Raw genomic sequence first — 19,482 nt, 5'->3', positions numbered from 1 at the left:
AGATGGACATCGGCGTCGAGCACGAAAACACCAACACACACACGGGGAACTGGGGATGTTGGTGGAGGGCATGAACTCCGCTGAGCTCAGTAATGTGATGGATATCATAGTATTGAAAGAGCGGATGTTATCCAAGCACCGACCAAAGGATAAAATGTGATGCAGCGCATTCAAGCCCCGTAATGACGAATCATTCGACACCAGAAAACCCATCGTCTCGGGTTCAATCAATTGGCTCCACTTCACGGAATCAATCTGTATTTTGATTATCATTGAAAAAACAGAGATACTTTTTTCTACATAATACATTTCCCTCTGATTTTCCTCCTGCTACTTTGTTCCTACCCTTTTCTTACCTCTAAAAATAACTCATACATAAAAATCACTTAAGAGATAAGAGACATAATGTAAGCCAAAACAGGTGAGGAAGCAGCACCTACATGCACTATTTGATAAAGGAACCTCTTCCCACCGCCAGCCACGCACACCGCTTACCACATTTTGACATTAAACCTGAATACAAAAAGATTTAAAAGGCAATTTCCAAAGCAGAGAATGCGACAGTTGTGTCATTTGTTTGTCGACAGACGTCGGCTCCGGCTCACAGGCGACGTACGGATGCACCCTGAACACAAATTCTGTTACAACCGTGTTCATCTTTGCGGGGAATGGGGGAAAAAAAAAGAGCATTCAGAAGACTGTGTGTGTGTGTGTGTTAGAGGGATGATCTTTTGATGAATGAGTGCTTTGTCTCTCCACTTTCAGCGGTTGTCCGTTGTGTTTCTCAGCCGTCGTACTGCTCTCCCACTCACTCCATCAGAAACCAGGCCTGTGTAGGGGCCTAAATGAATATTGATTCTCCCTCTAGTGCTGAATACTGCTGGGGGGGTGCGTTGTGTGCAATGAACAGAATGGGCCCGATGCGGAGAGAGAGAGAGAGAGAGAGAGAGGAGAGGATGCCGATTAGGATGATGGTGATCATGATGATGATAATGATAATGGTGATGATAATGACTGTGTTAGTGATCAGCCAGCATGATGGGAGCCATCAGCTGATGCATGTATGTGCCTCGTATTCTATGTGCTGTACGTGTAACAGCAGTATTGAGGCTGCAATGTGGGCGTGGTGTGACAAGTAACAGCAAGCTAAGAGCTAAGAAAGAAAAAAAACATCTGGACACAGTTGTTAAAAATTAGACTAAATTTTTATTGAAATTGCAATAATAATGAATAGAGGTTTCCCAAAAGTGAAACTTACAATTACCTGATGCATAATTACCAACTCTGTTTCATTACATATAAATCATCTGTAAGATCCATTTAGGAGTTATTTTGTCAAAAAGTAATGAAAACTGGTTTCATAACTAGTAATACTATAATCTCTACACACAATGGAAGAAATGAATAATTGTGTCGTAGTCAAAATGAGACCAAAACAACGTAGTACATAGAAGAGCAAAAGCATAATAGATATTTTGCTTTATAATGACTCCCGTAATATAAGAGGCATTTGAAAACGTTAATATCAGGAGGAAATGTATATCCTCAAATTGCATGGCATTAGTGGATAGCGTTGCTGCATGTGAGGATTGCAAATTCACTCACTCGGCACCAAAACCCACCGTCCCTCTCACTGAAAGATGCTTAACCTGAGTTCAGCCGAAGCAAAACACAACCCAAAACAGAAGAGATGTAAAAAAAATGTGAGCCTTACCAGAACAAGGGCTACTGAGAGGTGGAAAGTGTGCTAGCCTTCCATCACTACATTATGAGCGGTCCCGTCCAGGTAGACCACCATCTCCTCCCCGGCCTGCGGCTCCCCCTGCTCCACCTCCCCGCCGCCCGCCCCAGCCTCCGCATACACGCCCCCCTCCACCTGCAGCGTGCAGTTGTCCAGCTCGGTCACGATGTAGTGCGTCCCCTCGTCGTTGACGATGACCTGGGTCAGACCTTCCTTCATCATCTGGGACGCGGCGAGCTGCAGCACCTCCTGCATCCCCTCCTGGCCCCCCCCCTGGATGACCTGCACCGCGCCGTGGTCCCGCTTCTCGTCGCTCTGCGCGGCCGCCGCCTCGGGGCTCAGGGCGCCCCGCCGGTCCTCGTGGTGGCCCATCTCGCTGACGGCGCTGAGCAGAGCGTCCAGAGCCGTGGACGACTCTGAGACCACGTGGCTCGTTCCCCCCCTCCTGGCCAAAGCCCGCAGCTCTTTGCGGGCCTCCCCCGACTCCAGCACCACGTACTGGGTGCTGCCTCCGGCCAGGTGGGCCCCCGCCGCCGCCACCTCCCGGCCCGAGGCTATGAACTCTCCGTCCTCGGTGATGTGGAGCACCTCGGCCACCTGGCCGGCCATGGCCAGCGTCTGCAGGGTGGCGGCGGCCGACTCCTCCAGGGCCTGGTCGATGGTCACCTCCTCGTCGCTGTAGCCCTGGATGATGATGACCTGCTGCACCTGCTCGTCGTGGGCCGACGCCTCGGACGCGTCCTTACTGTGCGCGGGGGAGTCCGCGGCCTCGGATTCCACAAACGCAGCCCCCTGACCCTTCAGCCGGCACTCGAAAGACTTGGACACGATACCTGGGGAACACAGGCACATATTTAGCATGAGCAAAACTACGAAGGAGGTAAGGGGAGGGCCCCAAAGCCTCCTTTTGTCACTGCATGCGTTATATGCATGAAGAAAAAAGGATTCAGCGCAAGATGGTAAGATTCAAAAACAATGTTCTATAACAATGGCTGAATTTACTGTGTTCACGCATCCATCACTGTGACAAAGAGCAAGAGGCGGGAAGAGATATAGGAGTTGATATGAAAGGTGATGCAACACTTTGCATGTTTTTGTCACTTAATCCATGAAAGGAGACAGAAAATGGAGATATTAGAAGAGTGTGGTGAGATACGGCTGGTGCTAATTGAGCCACACGGTGCCCTCTCGGATCACAGGTTGCCATGGCGTCTCCAAGGTGACGGGAACAGTGTTAGAAATGCCATTGTTTAAACAGCGCCTGGCTCAGCCGTTTGTAGGCTAATCCATGCAGAGAATGGGACTTTGAGACAGTGAAGAGGGGACTCGGTTCACGCCTCTGCTTCTGTGCACAAATTAACTTATAGTAGAAATACTGCATGCACACAAATACGTCACAAAAGAAACACAAATGTGCTCTGTTTCAGCTTCACTTGGAAGTTTGCAGATTCTGAAACCCTTTGAAGTAAATAATCAAATCATTTGGAAACAACTAAAGTAACTTGGGTTGCTTTTGCCTCATTTCCTTGAAAAGGTACTCTGCTTACTTAGCACACCACAAAAACTCATCGATCATTGATATTCCCGTCTCCCCCCCTGGTGGGCAGTGACCACTGACCCTTTGGCGACACCAGTCCGGAGCGGACCCGCTCCCAGAATAGTGCAAAGGAAATAAATGATTGAGATTGCAGTACCAGTCAAAAGTTTGGACACACTTTCCATAATGTGTCATTTAAAAACACATTTTCAACGCTATAGTATGTTTTAGGAGTGAAGACCGGGGGGGGGGGGGGGGGGCACACGCGTGAATGTAAAGACACACTGGCCAATACCAGAGGAGACGCGTGGATAGAGATGCCGTGCAAAATTCTGTCCTGTGCTCACACCTTCACATTCGGTATCATAAATCATTCAAAAAAATGGCACTTTCCAAAAAGCGAGAAGATGACAACTTGTTATTTTAATGACACCTGCACACATACGCCCACACCTGTCTACAACTGCCGGGCTTATTTTAGGGAGCAGCTGAAAACCGAAAGAAGTACTGGACAGAATACCCCACAAAGACGGCGCCGAAAGGTGGAAGAGTTCATGTTAAGTGCAGATGGACTTCTGAGGACTCAGCTCTTTTCACCCCCCCACTCTCCAACCTGGTGAGAGCGGTAACTACAAACTGTGGAGCGGTTTCCTTCTCAGTGGAGGGGAAAAGCAGGGCGATCAGACCAGGCCCCTTGTTTGGAGCGGAGGGGGCTCTGCAGATTGACGTCGCGTTTGCATTCTAGCACAAAGCGATCTACGACACTTTGGTTCCGACCTGCGGGATCCGTCGGCGCGCCTCGAACTCTCTCAGTCTCTCCTCTCACTAAGTGGATCTCTGTTCCTCTCCCTCCACATCTACATAGCAGGAGGAAAACAATGCACCTTGTTGCTCGGGGGGGGGGGCAAATGAACAAACAACTCCCCGTGGCGCCGTGCTCCGTGTAGTAAATATCCACCCGCGCTCGACAATTTGTGTCCATAGTGACAAGCCCGGTGGTTAGCGCGTGGGGGGGGGGGGGGGGGGGGGGTCGGCTCCGTCGACTGGCATTCTGAGCAGCCGAGGTTAGCTCTTCGCGGGGGCCATGCTAACTGCCTACGCCGAAGCGCTGCCAGCCGAGAGGTCGGCTGTGGAGGACGATAACTCAGCGGATGTGCAGTTTCTGCTGGATTACCATAAAAACTGTTTATACGTGTGTGTGTGTGTGTGTGTTTTAAAAGAGGGAGGGCATGTTAGCGGATGAACTCCCGACTGCATGTGTAGGATCAGGATTTTTTTTTTTGACGAATATCTGCTAATGCATGAACGCATTGAGGGGGCCTCTCTGGATGCACGTGTCGATATGCGGGCGGCGGAGGGGGTGCGCGTTGAGGTCAGGCGCGCCGCGGTACCTATTATGCATGTAGACGCCGGCCCCTGCGTGCGCCGCCTTTTGTAAATGCGTGCGTGGTGCCTGCCGCTAGTGTGTGTCACATTAGCCGGCGGGGGCCCGCTGAGGTTTATGGAGTGTCACTCAGTCGCTGCTGCCGTGAATCAAGTTAATGTTGCAGATCCCATCTCTTCAGTTGTCCTGCGCTCCCGGTGGAAGAACAACATTTGAACAGCGTGATTTGGCCCCGGCGAGAGGCTGATGCCTGTTTAATATGTGTTTTGAGTGTTCTGACTGACTGACTCCTTTAACAGGAAGCGGGAGCGGGGGGTGAGAGGGGAGAGGCAGGCTGCTTTATTGGCTGTGATCTGAGACAAGATGGAGGCTCCCTGAGAGGAATAAAACAACGAGGGGGGGGGGGGGGGGGGGGGAAGGGATGCGGGGACGGGCGGTGGTGTCATTCCGATTTTCAGATGATGGGAAAGTCTTGAATTAAAAGCTGAATTAGGACAGTTCAGAGGACTCTGTGAGCCAGAACTATGAGAAAGTCGAGAGGGCAGAGACATGTGCGTCCATAAAAAGGACAACAAAAGCCAAATCTTGTAGTTGCATTCTGCATTTCACAACAAATCAAATGCCAAGCGCAAACCATGGCTTTCCTTTCAGATATCCGCTGGCAGGTGCAGCCATTTGGTTTTTTTTTTAAGATCAGGCCGGGATCGAGACAATCATAGAAAACCATCCAATTGTTACAATTGTGAGTGTCCCTTAAATCCGATACTTGAAAGTTGAAATGCATTTTTTTTCTTCCATATTCTGCTTTGTTGGGGATCAAAACAACGCCCGGTGAGATCACCCCCCGTCTGCTGTGCGTGGACATACAGCAGAAACTGGCTGCTCCCCGTGTGTGCGCTGCTCGCGTCGGGTCAGCGCGGCGAGCTTCCCTGCTCCGTGTACGCTACAGATGCCGTTATCGATCAGCCGATCGATGGGCTGGCCAGCAGCGGGGGGGCCCGGGGCCTCTAAGTGGCATTACTTCAGCTCGGAGAGGCCGCCAGGGGAGCGGTCAGACAGCACTTACCAGCAGTTAGAGAAATTAACCTTAACACCGAGACACCAGCACACACACACACAATCAATTACACTGGCGGTAACACAGGTCAGCTCGCTGCAAATATAAGCTCACTTGCACATGCATATGTGATGGGGCCAGCGCGCGCGCACACACACACACACACACACACACAGGTCTGCATGTTGTTATCATCGCTTCGGGTGAGATCGCTAAACGTACATTCACAGTCTATGTGTGAAACGCATCACGTCTGGATTGGCTTTCATAGGTATAGACAAACATGAAAAACACAAGGAAGGAATCCCGTATTGACAGTACAGGTCAAAGATACCGTATCAAACCATAACACAAGAGTGAAGGAAAAAATGACCCGTGCTCTCCAAATCAATTACAAGGTCAGTGTCGGGACCATGAAACAGTCAGAGCTTACAATCAATTCTCAACTACTGCACAAAACCTTTCTACCAGCCGATTACCTTTAATCAGAGATATGAAGCAGCTGCCTTAAAAAGAGCAGGATGGAGACCCCTAAACCTGACACACACACACACAGCTGTTATTTGTGGGAGTGTGTGTGTGCGTGTGTGTGTGTTTGAGGGACTGGTGCAGGCTTTTGAAGGTGACACTGCTAAGTAGATAAAGTGCCAGTTGTGGGTGTATCCAGGTCAGCACAGAGAGTGTGTGTCTGTGTTTCTAAGTGTGTCACTATTTGAATGTCTGCACATTTATTCATGTGTGTGTTTCATTATTACCTTCATAATTTTATATAGCATTTTTAAGTTGTAATTTCTGAATATTTTACCAGGAGGTGCTACATAAACACACTTTAACATAATCTGTGTATAATCTGTCTATAGATTGTATTTGAGCATGTTGCTGTTATTATGTAAATTATATAGGTGTGTAAACATTTTTACATTTTAGTGCAGAATATGTGTATAGTAATAAAATATAAAGGTCTGTGTGAATTCCATTGTTTCTTTGCATATTACATTCAAACCATAAACCTTCTAATAGTTATCAAGTATTTAGTTTCACACAACTGAATCAACAAGTGTTTGCATGCTAAAAAAGCCCAGCATCAACATGTGCATGTGTTGATACCCTGTATAATGCGTGTTTCAGGATGTTGTTTGATTTAGCCATGTACACGACGACCTTACCTGCCTCTCCTCCCCCATGAGGCCTCAGGCTAAAGCTGCATGTGTTTCCTATGCGTACGTGTGTGTGTTTGTGTGTCCGCCTGTCTGCCTCTGTGTGTGTGTGTGCAGGTCAGCTCGGGTCTGGCTAGTGATGCCTCTACTTTGTCTGGTAGGGACAGCCGCCACTGTCACCTTTCCAAACGCCATGAATCAACGGCAGGGAGGACAGGGCGGCTGACCAAAAAACAACCAATTATACAGCAGCCAGATTGACAGCGTGGGGGGGGGGGGGGGGCAGGGAGAGAGATGGAGACGCACTGAACACACCCCAAGGACAAATAAACAGAAGAGAACGAGGGCACGGACTGACAGGGAGGCCGATATTAATGCGTCTTTGACTCCAGTTGGAAGCTCGAGAAAGAGGGAATGACTTTAACATAATCTGTGCAGTTCTTCACGCCCGTCGCGTGAAGTAACACAATGTTTTAAATGTCTTCAAAACGCATTTAAAAAAAGTAGTGAAACTAAAACACTGTGCGTTAAAGCCCCCTCAAAGAGGAAACCCCTACCGGGTTTAGAGGTAATCAAGACTATAATGAAAAATAATAGTTGCACCAAACCAAATGTGTCAGGGGGAAATATCCAGAGGTGGATTTGAAATGTTCTTATCACTATTATTACAATTATTCACTGGAATTCATGAGACTTATGATTGCGAACTCCAAATATAACAAGACAGACTGCGCATCACATATCACCCCAAATCCTGAACAATAAAACATATTCTAGTCTTCTATAGAGCTGGGAAAGGCTCGAAAGGTGGAAAGTACACACACACACACACACACACACACACACACACACACTTAGTGGTCAGTGTCCTGCTCTCAGCTCTTTTTCTGCTGACTGAGGATGACCCCGTGTGTGTATAATCTGGTCCAGACTAACTCTATCTACCTCATGTCCACAGGGTCTTAGCCCAGAGAAAGAAAGAAAGGGGGAGGGATTGAGAGAGAGAAAGGGTGAAAGGGCAAATAAAAGAACACACTCATGGGGTAAACCTTCCCACTGCACCTTCACTTTTCATCCTTTAAATGGCGATGGACTCAGTTACAGTAAATGTCTTGGAGTTGTAAATGACCTGTGAAATCAGCATCAATAAATTAGGTGAGCAAGCATTTCGGAGTTCACAATAATTCCCAAGATGTAGCTGTATAAACTGCAGAAAGAGAAGAAGGGCACACGCAGAAACCCATTTTCAGGAACTCAGACAGGATTCTGTTAGAGATTAGGAGCCGCACTGCAATCCACGAGTTTAAAACGTACTCCCTGGGAGTAATAACTTATCCAACTGCGCGCACCACTTCCAGGACGACCAGATGGAGGGGATTTTCAAATTAAGAAGCCAGCACAGTTAGTAGGGGGATGCAGCGCCTCCGCCTTTGCATCGCGTCACCTGCCACGACGCAGAGGCTGCCGCGAGCAAAGCGCGTGGGAGGTTGCTGCCGTTGCACAAAGTGATGTCTGACCAAACCTCAGCGGGGGGGGGCTGCCAGCGAGAGGGCGTCTGATGCTGAAAGGCCTAAAAAAGACACCTGACGACTGTGGGTTACATCACGGCTCGTGTGCCCTAGAAAAGCACCAGAGTCTTCTGGTGCATCACTTCAACTTTCTACATGACTAACCAGATGGGACTAATGCGCCGGTCTTTTCGTTCCCGAGGTGCCGGTTGTTTCCCACCGATGCTGCAAATCGCCGCTATTTGCAGTGCAGAGGACGGTCAGGAGGAGCAGGAAGGGGAGAGGCCAAACGGAGGAGGCCTCGTCCGACAACCCGACGGGAACGATTGACATATGAAACCAAACCGGAGATCACAACACTCCCGTTTCCCACATTTCCCCCCCCCCACCCCCCTCCTCCCTTCCCCCCCCCTCCCTCTCCCCATCGGGGGCCCCTCTCTGGGCTCGTTTCCCTCTTCCTCTCCCTCCAAAGAATCTCTGGAGGTGGACCTTGCGTGGATTTGCTGGGGATGTCGAACTTCTGCAGATAATCACGGGGCGCTTTTCTCCCCTTTCTCTCCTCCACCCTGCCTTCACTGTGTCCCCCATCTATCCCTCTCACGCACTCTACCATGATTAATGGTTCATTATGGATGAGAGTTTTAGACTAAAAGCTGCTTTTGTAATGACAGTACGAAGATGATGTTGCTGATGACCCCCCAAGGCCTGACACTATCTTCAAATACTTTATTTGTGTTTGCCAAACAATGCGGAAAATAAACGTAATATGCATCAAACCTCAAAATAATTAATTTAGCACTGATCCTCTCATACAGACTTTTACTCACTAAATTGAATCTTGATATACAACATTTAGTCTTTCTGATATTATTTTTATTACCAATCCAACACACTGGTGTCTGATTCCACACGGGTCGAATGTGGAAGCCGAAACAACTTTTCACATCTTCTCATGCAAGCTCGCCACCCAGCCCCGGGGTCCGCCCTCAAGTAGACTCCGCCCCTCGAGCGGGCTGCCGCCGTTTGTACTTCGTTAGTCGCAAACAGCCGGCTCACGAGCAGCCGAAAGTTTCACGTCTCGAACCGAGGGGAGCTCTGAGTACAGTAAGAGCAAATTCTCACAGCACATCAAGGCTCTGCTGAAAATGTGCGCTCATTGCACTCAGACTCGTATGCGACACACGCACACACACACACACACACTGAGCGGTCTGTTTGGCTTAGTCTCCGATCCTCCCTGCCATATTTACTGCGTATTTACCTAACAGAGGCACGTTGGAGATATTTATCGTCCTGATGGCTCTATATATAGGGCTGAGGAGCCCGGTGAGAGGAGAGGCAGGCGCGGTGGGAGGTTGCTTCTCTAATCTCCATCTCCCGGCTGACAGGCCTGAGAAGGCCCTAATGAATTACTCTTTTCATCTACGCGCCTGTGTGTATGTGACAGTATAAATATTTAGCAATATTGGAGTCAGCTCGTGATTTTACACAGATGGAGTGATTGATAGCTCAGCCCCCTGATGCATGCCAAAGACTATCCTGGAGATGTTATATAAACCACCACAGCCTCCCTCTCCCTCTCTCTCCCTCCATCATCATCTCCATCTCGCTCGCTCTCCATCTTTCACACTGCCTCCTCTGCACTCCGCCTCCTTCCCAGCTTGTCTTCTCGCTGTCGATCCGCCCTTTGTGGCTCTGCCAATTTGCTTCACTGTTGAATTTCTATCATACGGTGTGTGGTGTCTCTGTGGCTGCAAGACGGAGCTAAATCAGAGAAAAACAACCTGACAGGGAGGAGACTGAGACGGGCATCGACATGTTACGGTGCAAACCAGTATTTAAAACCCATGTTCAACACAAACTCATTCAGAGACAACAATCAGATGTTCTTCTGTTTTATATTCATCCTTGTTGTGGCTCCTTTTTAAACTTCTGCAAAGTTTTTGCTAAAAAAAGTTAGAATATGGATTGATTGATTTTTCCCACACATGAAACGTGCAGACAGTCGGAGCACTGCTCCCATGCTATTGCTTTGCAGGTACAAACCCCAAAGTCAACATGTGAGTGAAAGCTGCTCTTTAAGTCTGCCGGCTCTCGCATACACACGAGCATACAGCACATCCTCATGCACTCACACTCTCAGAAACACATGCACACAATGCTGTCATCTGTGTCAGAGAGAAACCAGACCAGAGCCACTGTCTGTTTGCGCAACACACACACACAGACACACACACACACGCTGCTGCCAACATGCTGCCGGAGTGCTATGAAGAAATAGTGTGTGTGTGTGTGTGTGTGTGTGTGTGTGTGTGGGTGTGAGGTTGTGCGTTTGCAGTTTGGTCTCGCTACACTTGTGTGGACTGACTGGTGACAGCTCTCCACAACTTGTAGGAGGACATTTTAAGTTTGGTGAACATTGTGACTGGTCGTCACCGAGAACGGTTTCCCATCAGGGTCAGTGGAAAGTTGTGCCTTTGGCTGTGGTTAAACATGTCGTGGAATTAAAGAAAGTAAGACTCAACCTCAACAGAACTAATGGGCAGGATCTATTGCATTTCAGAGTGTGTATGTTTGTATGCGTGTTCTGCATCGCCTCCGCATAGCCAATTAAACTAAAATAAAAAACAAAATCCCTGAACAAATACCCAAGGACTTTAAGGGGGGCATGTTGAAGATGTATTAACCTTGTAATTGACTGTGTAAAATACGCTCCCCCGGTAACGAAATTTCCTGCTTTAATTTGAAGAAAATGGGGAAATATCTTCCCTTTTTTGCCGTTTTCTCATTTAACTGCATTTAAAACTTCAATATTAAACACACCCTCTGCTATTTTGGAGAAGGACCAGCGCTGGACCGCCACATCTATTAATCTAACTGTCCTTTATTGGAATTAGCATTCAAATGTGATCGGTTCCACTGAGCCTTCGCCACCTCTTGTAATTCCAACAAAATCCACTCCCATGCAATAACTACAGTGCCCTTCAAGACCACTACCGCCTCCCCCTCGCTTTGAGACATATTGATTTTTATTCGTTCTGTAATGAGAACAATTAGTCTTTTTCCTGCCCTCCTTCATCCATCACCTTTCTGTTGCTGTGGCTCTGCCACCCAGCGTGAGGTCCATCCTCTGGGCAGAGGACACCACTGTGCACCTCTGCAAAGGAGATGGCAAAAAGCTCAGGGAAACAACAGAGGGCAATTCACTTTTCTTTTTACTCAACGATGGCAAAAAAAAAAAACTAAGCAGGGATTATCTTTTAACACTTTTGATCCCTCTGTGTTCCTGGGGTTTCATCCACATGGCTTTGGGAGGATGATGCTGACTTCATTTTTGTTGTAATGATGTGATGGAGATGCTGACAGCTAATATTTAATTCATGGAATTTACTTTAATGAAATTAAAATGATTGAAAATAAATCTCGTCTTATATAGCACCAACCAAAATAGTACCAACAAAAACGTAGAATTCATTACTTGGCAATGCCCTGGGATTTCTATACATCCCAGTGGCTGGTTGGATCCAGTATGGTTGGTGTTAACATGTATCATAAAATGTGAAAACGCAATAAAACACTCACATCTATCCATTAAGAAAGCTTCAATTTCCACCTTGGAAGTAGAGTGGCATGCTTGACTGGCTTCGAGCAGCGATCAGGAGACTTTAGTCTCTATAAACCACCTGATTGACAAAGTGATTTGTGACTGACTGGATAAGTGGATAGCTGCTTGGTGTGTGTGCCTTTGTACAAGCACATGTGCGCGTGTGTGTGTGTGTGTGTGACGTCAGGTGCTATTTCGGCTATGGCCTGTGAGGAATGAAGCAACGGAAAGAGTCCATTTCTCTTGCCGCGCTGCCTGAGCCTTACTTACCCTAATGATGTATAATAGCCTGCAACTACACTTAACCTGAGCATTACAGTGGCAAAGACTGAGTGGAAGAGGCACGTACACACACACACACACACACACACACACACACACACACACACACACACACACACACACACACACACACACACACACACACACACACACACACACACACACACACACACACACACACACACACACACACACACGTCTAGTTGTTTCCTGAGGACGCTGTTTACCGACGGCTGTGAGGGCAGGAAACGACCTGGCACGTTGAGAAATGAAAGTCTCCCAGATCGCACTCCATCAAATCAGATCAAACCCCACAACGTATATTAACATCGACAGCTGTATCCTTGCTTCCTCTCTGATCCTCCGCTCGCACTTCACTCTGTTGCTGACTCATTCCGTGGCTAAAAGCTAAAATATAAAAGCAGTTAGTGTGGCGCATCTGTTGTCTGTTAATTAAAAGTCATTTTCCAGGCTGCCTGAGTGTGTTCATACATGCAATGGGGAATCTTGTCCTTTGACCTCTTTCGCGTTCATTAGCAATACACGCGTGCTTCATAAGTGACTAAATGAATGTGTGTGTGTGTGTGTGTGCACAAGATACGTTGGAGACAGAGGAGAGACAGTAAATGACAGTCACGTGAGGAGGCTACTGTATGAAACCTCAGATCTAATCAATAGGAGTGAGGAGGATGCCAGGCGCCAGCCAGAGGGTCACCACTCATCACTCAGGTCAGTGGCAAACACACACACACACACACACACACACACACACACACACACACACACACACACACACACACACAAGGGGAGGGCATTGCATGGGGCACATTACCAGACAGCAGAGGATGGGTCAGAGTGGGGTTGAAGCACATAGCAACAGAAAAAGGGAGCCGGATCGATTGGAGAGATTGAAGGAGTCACGGGTTTCCAGAATACAGCTAATCAGGGCGAGGAGACAGGTCAGGAGGGTTAAAGCCGCCTCGCACCGCTGGGAGGAGGCATCGACGGGCCATGAAGAAGGTGAGGGAACCACAATTGTGCGGAGAGGAGAGAGAGAGAAAGGACCAGGATCTAGATGGAAATGTACTAATATGACAAAGATAGCGGCCTGTTCAGCAACCTTTGCGGCCTGCTAAGCTGTGGGAGCTGTGTGACAGAACAAGTGTGTGTGTGTGTGTGTGTGTCGGTGCGTGCTGGGGCTCAGCAGCAGAGACACACCGACGGAGAGAAGGACCAGGCCTGGTGGCATTTAGCCCAGCTCTGTAATGACACAGAGCTGCGGAGGAGACACAGGGACACAGTTATTGAATTATTGAAGGTGCACGCTAAAGTATAAATCTGCCACGGAGATGCCGTAACGCAGAGGCCAGCGACATGCATCGAGGCTGGCGTGACGACAGTGGGCTTTGACTTGCTGACCTTGAGGTTGTTAAAACAAGCTCTCCGTCAGCTTTTCTGCAAAATATGTTTACCTCGCGAGAGAGAAGAGGAGAAACAGAGAGAGAGAGAGAGAGAGTGTTTGTGTGCTGACAATGCCGGAATAAACACAGTGACTCCATCAATTCTTTCCGGGTTTGCGAGGCAAAATGAAATGGAAGACACTGCGGAGGGAGAAATAAAGTAACTAGCAACCTGTGCACAAGCCGGGCAGCAGGCAGCTTTTAGTACACAGCGGCATCATGACTGAGAGGAGAGATTAAGCTCTCCAGAACAAACATCCGAATCCTGTGAAACACACACACACACACACACACAGATTAAAAAGGTTGTATACATGTACCTGTGGCGAATACAAACTACAAACTGTACACCTTCCACCAATTACTGATGTTTATCTCTTAAATAAAAAGAGACAGAGTATTGCAACATGCGCGAAGACATCGCTATATGTGATAATTCCCCTTTTCCACCTTCCAGCGGAAAGATTTCCACAGCACGCACTAACACATTTTTATTTCCATTATTACTTCTGTATCTCTGAGCAGATAGGGAGGCAGTGTTTCTCGGCTCAAGACGCCTCCCACCTCGAAAACACGCCAAAAAAGCTTGCTGAACACTCATGGACGCGATGCACTGTGGGCGTGTCCCGACGGACTCGCGCGCATTCGTCTTTAGTTTGTGCGCGCGTCTGCATATTTGTGCGCTTGTGTTTGTGTGTCTAGGCGGGCCACGTGTGTGTCGTGCCTGAGCCCCGTAGCCGAGGGGGGGGGGGGGGGGGGGGGTACCTCTTCTTATTAACATCATCAGTCTGCATCATTACGAGGCTGCCTGGGCCGGGCAGCAGGTGCTATGAGAGTGCCAGGGTTACAAACGACCGCGGAATCGCTCTTGAAACACACACACACACAGACGCACACGTGCATACACGCACGCATACGCAACACACGGACAGACTCGGAGCGGCTCCTTTTGGAATCCCCAGAAGGGAAGCGGGGGTGTCTGTGTCTATCTGTTATCCGGTGGGTTAGCGCTCGGTGTCTGGCCAGGTTTTCACTGGGGGGGGGGGGGGGGACGGACGGACTCCATCCATTCTCCTGACAACAGGCCGGCGATACGCTGCCGAGGCCGAGAGACACTCGCGGTCAGACAAGTCAACCCGAAAAAAAAACATCGCACAGGCTTTGTGCAACTAAGTGGATCATGCACATGACCCGGCGCTGTTGAAAACACAACAAAAACAACATGCAATACTCCAGGTGCAGGTGGAAATGAACACGAAGGTCAGACGGATATTTGGTGAAGGTGCCGGCCTCCCTACAAAAAAAATGGGTCATTCTCGTAGCATATGGTAACAAAGAAAAGGAGTTGACTGTGGGGGAATGGGTCTGTCCACCCAAAATACAAAAATACAAAAGTTTGGACACAGTTTTGCATTCAATCAAATCGTCTCGTTTCATTTGAACAGGTTTTGAAAATCCATCATAAAAGCTCAACTATAAATGGATGTTCAATTAAGTAATTATTCCTGCAAAACCGGCCTCTCTTCAGCCTCTCAAATCGGGACATTTTCGTCGAAACTGGGGTGGAAATTTGTAACTATTTCCTGACAGTCGACAGCAACTGATTAACCTGAAAGTGTAATCGGCAGATTGATCGACAATGAAAATCATCGTGTGCTGCAGCCTTGGTTGTCACCAACTATGATTTGTACACGGTCTACAGGTACATACACAATGCAACAACACAATCACATGGACATCCCGTAAGTATGGGCATGGTCATACTGAGGGATCTGCATTATTATGGCCCGTAACCGGAGACCAGCAATGAAAGCTATTTGGATGGCGAGCGGCCTGTTGCTCCGGCGCCTCCATGGCACCACCCGTGACACCAAAGGAGTGTCAAAGACAACGGACACTGAATACAGTGCTGCGCTGCTCCGCCCTGCCCACGGTTATGGATTATGTAGCCGCCGCGCACACATTTAAGATGTACACATTGATCTGGCATTGACGGACCATTTCATATTAGCCAGCCTTTGCTCTTTACAGCATCAAGGGCAATCAGATGCGCTGCATCAGGCCTAAATTTAACCTCCGAGCAATCCACATGGGATGACGACTTGGGCTTCAGTCACTCCCTGGTGGGTCACTTTCAAATAAACCTGGCCTTCGGGATCGACGCAAAAGCACAGAAAAAAAACTAAACCGGTGAGACTTTTTTATTTATTGGTAATAGAACTAAGTTAGTTTAGGTTAGATTTGACCACTCCAGGAGCTAAATTGTTTTTGTTGATTGCACACCACGCTGACATATTACTCAACCAATCACTTAAAACAGAGTCAGCGCACAGATAGGTATGAAACTGAATAAATCAGCATTAGGGTGATATTGATTTGACTGCAATGCAATGAAAAAAATTGACTAGGGTGGGGTGCAAAACTGAATGATGAATAAATACGAGATCCACAATAGGGAAAAAGAATTGTGTTCGGCTCTCTAATGTTGAAGCGGCAGCGGAAATTAATGTCCCCGGTTAGTTAGCGCTGTTAATTGGGCGTGCAGAATTAAAATGTGAACGTCACTGCTAGCTGGGGACGGGGGAGAAGGGCCCTGCGGCTGTGTTTGACCTAACAGAGCGTGCTTCTTCCCCCTTCCTGCTCTCCGAGTGTCTCCAAAACTAATAAAAAAAAAAAGGCCCTCACAAATCCCTCCATGAAGCCCTCCATATGAACTGTCACATTAATAACACTGCACTTGTATTCAAATTTTCTGTCGAAAAGCTAAAGAAAGATTGAATGCCCTGCCGTCGCACGGCCAAAGATTGAAGACGTGTCTCATTGACATTGTTAAAAGTTTATGAAAATATATGAATTCTCAAACGTGGCGGGCCGGCGTGCAGCTCCACTCGCAACACTTCTGTTAGGGACTGCGCCTTTTAATCAAAATGATTGAATACCGCAAGTTTGGATTCAGGGATTCTAATAGAGGACGGATAAAGTGTCACGGTCCAGAACTAGAAAAACCACACGGGATCACACATGCATGCATAAAAACCTCTCTATATTTCCCCCTGCGCCTCGCCGTTTAAAAGAAATAAAAACAACATCTTGCTCAACGGTAGGTATCTCGTTTCCGCCTGTTACCGAGTGCTGGTGGAAAATGGCATGTGCTCCGACTGCAGAGCAAAGTGTCTGACTGTTAGTCTTTTGGCTCTGCTCCTCTGCTTCCTGGAGCCGATCTAAGGCTGTATCTGGGTTAAGAGACATATGGCAGACGCGCACACACACACGCACACACACTCATACGCGTGCACACTTGTGAAGTAGGGTGAACTACAGCAACGGCAGCTGTCAACGTCTCACAGAGTGACAGGCGGCCATCTCTTGATGTGCCCGTGGATGTGTGTGTGTGTGTGTGTGTGCGGTCCGTTACGCCGAGGCGTTGGCAGCAGAGGGCTGAGGTAGAAGAGCTCTCCAAAGACCACTCCGCTGGGGACAACATATGGCCCCTCATTGGACCGCACACTGCTATCCAAGCAGGCGCTATAGCAACACGAGCCATGTTTGAGCTTTATGTAAAATGACCTTAGTCCCACAGGGGTCATTTGGATTTACCGCTGGGATGTTAAAATACTAGAAGAAAACTAGAAAAAAAAATGGAATTAGACTTTGAATAAAAAAATAAAAAAAAATATTTAATGGCCAATATCGCCTGGTGTTCCCTTTCCCTAAAAATATGTGTCTTTATTTGGGAAGAGTTTAGATTGGGACAGTTACCATGACGTCAGCACAGCTAATGACCGGGCCCCTCTTGCCCTCCTCAACTAAAGGCAGCAAGTTTACAAACTAAAACTTAAGGGAAAATATGATGACATTACAGCAGAGATCTCCATTTTAACCAGTTACTGGCTTTTCTTTTCTTTTACTTCTTTACAGTTACCTACAAATATATCGACTTGGGCTCTTTTGAATGCTTACTGATTCAGATCTGTGCAATATCTTTCATGTGAATAGTCCAGCATCAAAACATATGCAGCAGCAGCAGCAACACCAGCTTTAGTTTAGCTCGATAGCCGGCTTCTATATAATTCGAGTCAATCGGACATCCCTTCATCCTGCTGAACATGTGTTCAAATCAATCATTTGGTTTTTATATTAATGTATAGTCGGGCTTCATATTGGACAAAATTACAGCCTGCCATGGAAGTTTGACTTAACTGTCAAATGTTGACTGAGCTTGTGCACAGAGTGACGCAAGTATTCAGTGTGTGTGTGTGTGTGTGTGTGTGTGAGTGCTCTCGTCTCCCTGTGGCAAGCAGGTGGTGTTTTTCTCTCACTCCGGGAGGCTCCTCAAACAAAGAGCTTTTAGTATCAACTTATCAATCTCTGGTGCGACACCGTTACCAGCTGGGTGGAGAGCCGGGTCGCGAGGTGCCGGGGGGGGTTTGGGAGGGTGGGAGCGATCATTACTGAATCTGCATTCAGATGTGCGTTCTAGTTTAAGAAAGAATATGATAAACATGAATAAAAAAGGTTTCCGGGATGGGGTGTGGATGCGATTGGTTGCCGCTCACTGTCTCAGAACAGGTCAACAGCCCTCCGAGCTCATCAGCGCAGTCAACCTTCACACTGAAATGCACTTTGCTGCTGGACTTTTCAAAGAAACTCTGTTACTGAACTCCTTATGTGCGTGATGGCAAGTCACCAAAAGACACAAAAGAATGCAAGACAAGGAAAACTGAGCCCTGCAGCTCATAATGAATAAATGCCGTGACAAAAAAATGGAAACCCACCAATTACTGTCATGTGGTAGTTTGAGTCCATCAGCGATGAGTGAGGTAAATCCCACCCGGTGACAGGTGGGGCAGAACCTGAGGCCCAACCGGTCGAATCCATCTACATCAAAGCTCCTCGTCTTCCTCCCTCGTCTCTCTAAAGAGGCTCCAGAGTAACAGACATCACTCTCTTCCTCGACCAACCCTTCCTCCATCCAACCCCCCCCCACCCCCCCCTTGATCCGCCCTTTCATTATCTCCACAACGAGAAGGGAGACAAATGGGTGGAGTAGAAAAAAATGGGGGGGGGGGGGAGGGCGGTGGAGAGGTCTGAAGAGGTTTTCAAATCCAGTGAAGCCTGTCATATTACAAAAACATGTCGCTTTAAACTAAATGTGAAATATCAGTAATTGAAGCCATAAATCCACTGTTGTGTTTTCCCTCACCTCCTCCCTTTCTCTCTCTTTACCCGTCCCTCCTTTGCTCTCTTTATTTTTGTAAGGGCGCTTTTGATGAGCGGTAAATTGGAAATTATTTTGTGTTGTAGTGCCGCTCTGAAACGTCTTCCCATTACCACGCGTCAGTCAGCACTGACAGCGAAATTACTCAACTGTCAATCTGGCTATCAAAAGAGGTGGGTGGGGGTAGTCCTTGGAGGTGGGTGGGAGGGGAGGGGGGGGGGGGGGAGGGTGGGGTGGTGGTGCAGCAGCGAGAGATTGATCAATAAAGAGCGGATGATGAGAGAGGGGGGGGGGGGCAGAAAGCAGGAGACGGCAGGCTGGGGAGACGAGGTTTTGTCCGTCATAATACTTCTGTTGGGATTGAATAAATCAAAGCTGCTGCAGAATTCAGCTGTCACTGTTGCCTCCTCCTGAGCGTCCTTATTACTCCGGTGTGTGTGTGTGTGTGTGTGTGCGTGCGTGCGTGCGTGTGCCATGACGAGTACAGGCGCCGGCTCGCGAGAGCAGCAGCAAATTGACTATAATTGCAGATAA

The 19,482-nt window shown here is 48.0% G+C and overlaps 1 protein-coding gene across 1 annotated transcript in view; it reads right to left on the bottom strand.

Annotated features, from left to right (window-relative positions):
- Positions 1 to 1,201: 1,201 nt before the first annotated feature.
- LOC119197511 (zinc finger protein 407) overlaps positions 1,202 to 19,482 on the bottom strand; it is a 44,808-nt gene continuing 26,527 nt past the window's right edge. The window contains exon 5 of the mRNA XM_062565615.1: positions 1,202 to 2,574. Within this exon, the coding sequence (XP_062421599.1) occupies positions 1,748 to 2,574 (827 nt within the window). The 3' untranslated portion in view covers positions 1,202 to 1,747. The remainder of the gene's footprint in view (positions 2,575 to 19,482) is intronic.

The sequence above is a fragment of the Pungitius pungitius genome, chromosome 11, assembly GCF_949316345.1.
Source record: "Pungitius pungitius chromosome 11, fPunPun2.1, whole genome shotgun sequence".
Taxonomy (NCBI): domain Eukaryota; kingdom Metazoa; phylum Chordata; class Actinopteri; order Perciformes; family Gasterosteidae; genus Pungitius; species Pungitius pungitius.
The sequence above is the reverse complement of the archived record's forward strand: the minus strand, read 5'-3'. Positions and strand labels throughout refer to the sequence as shown.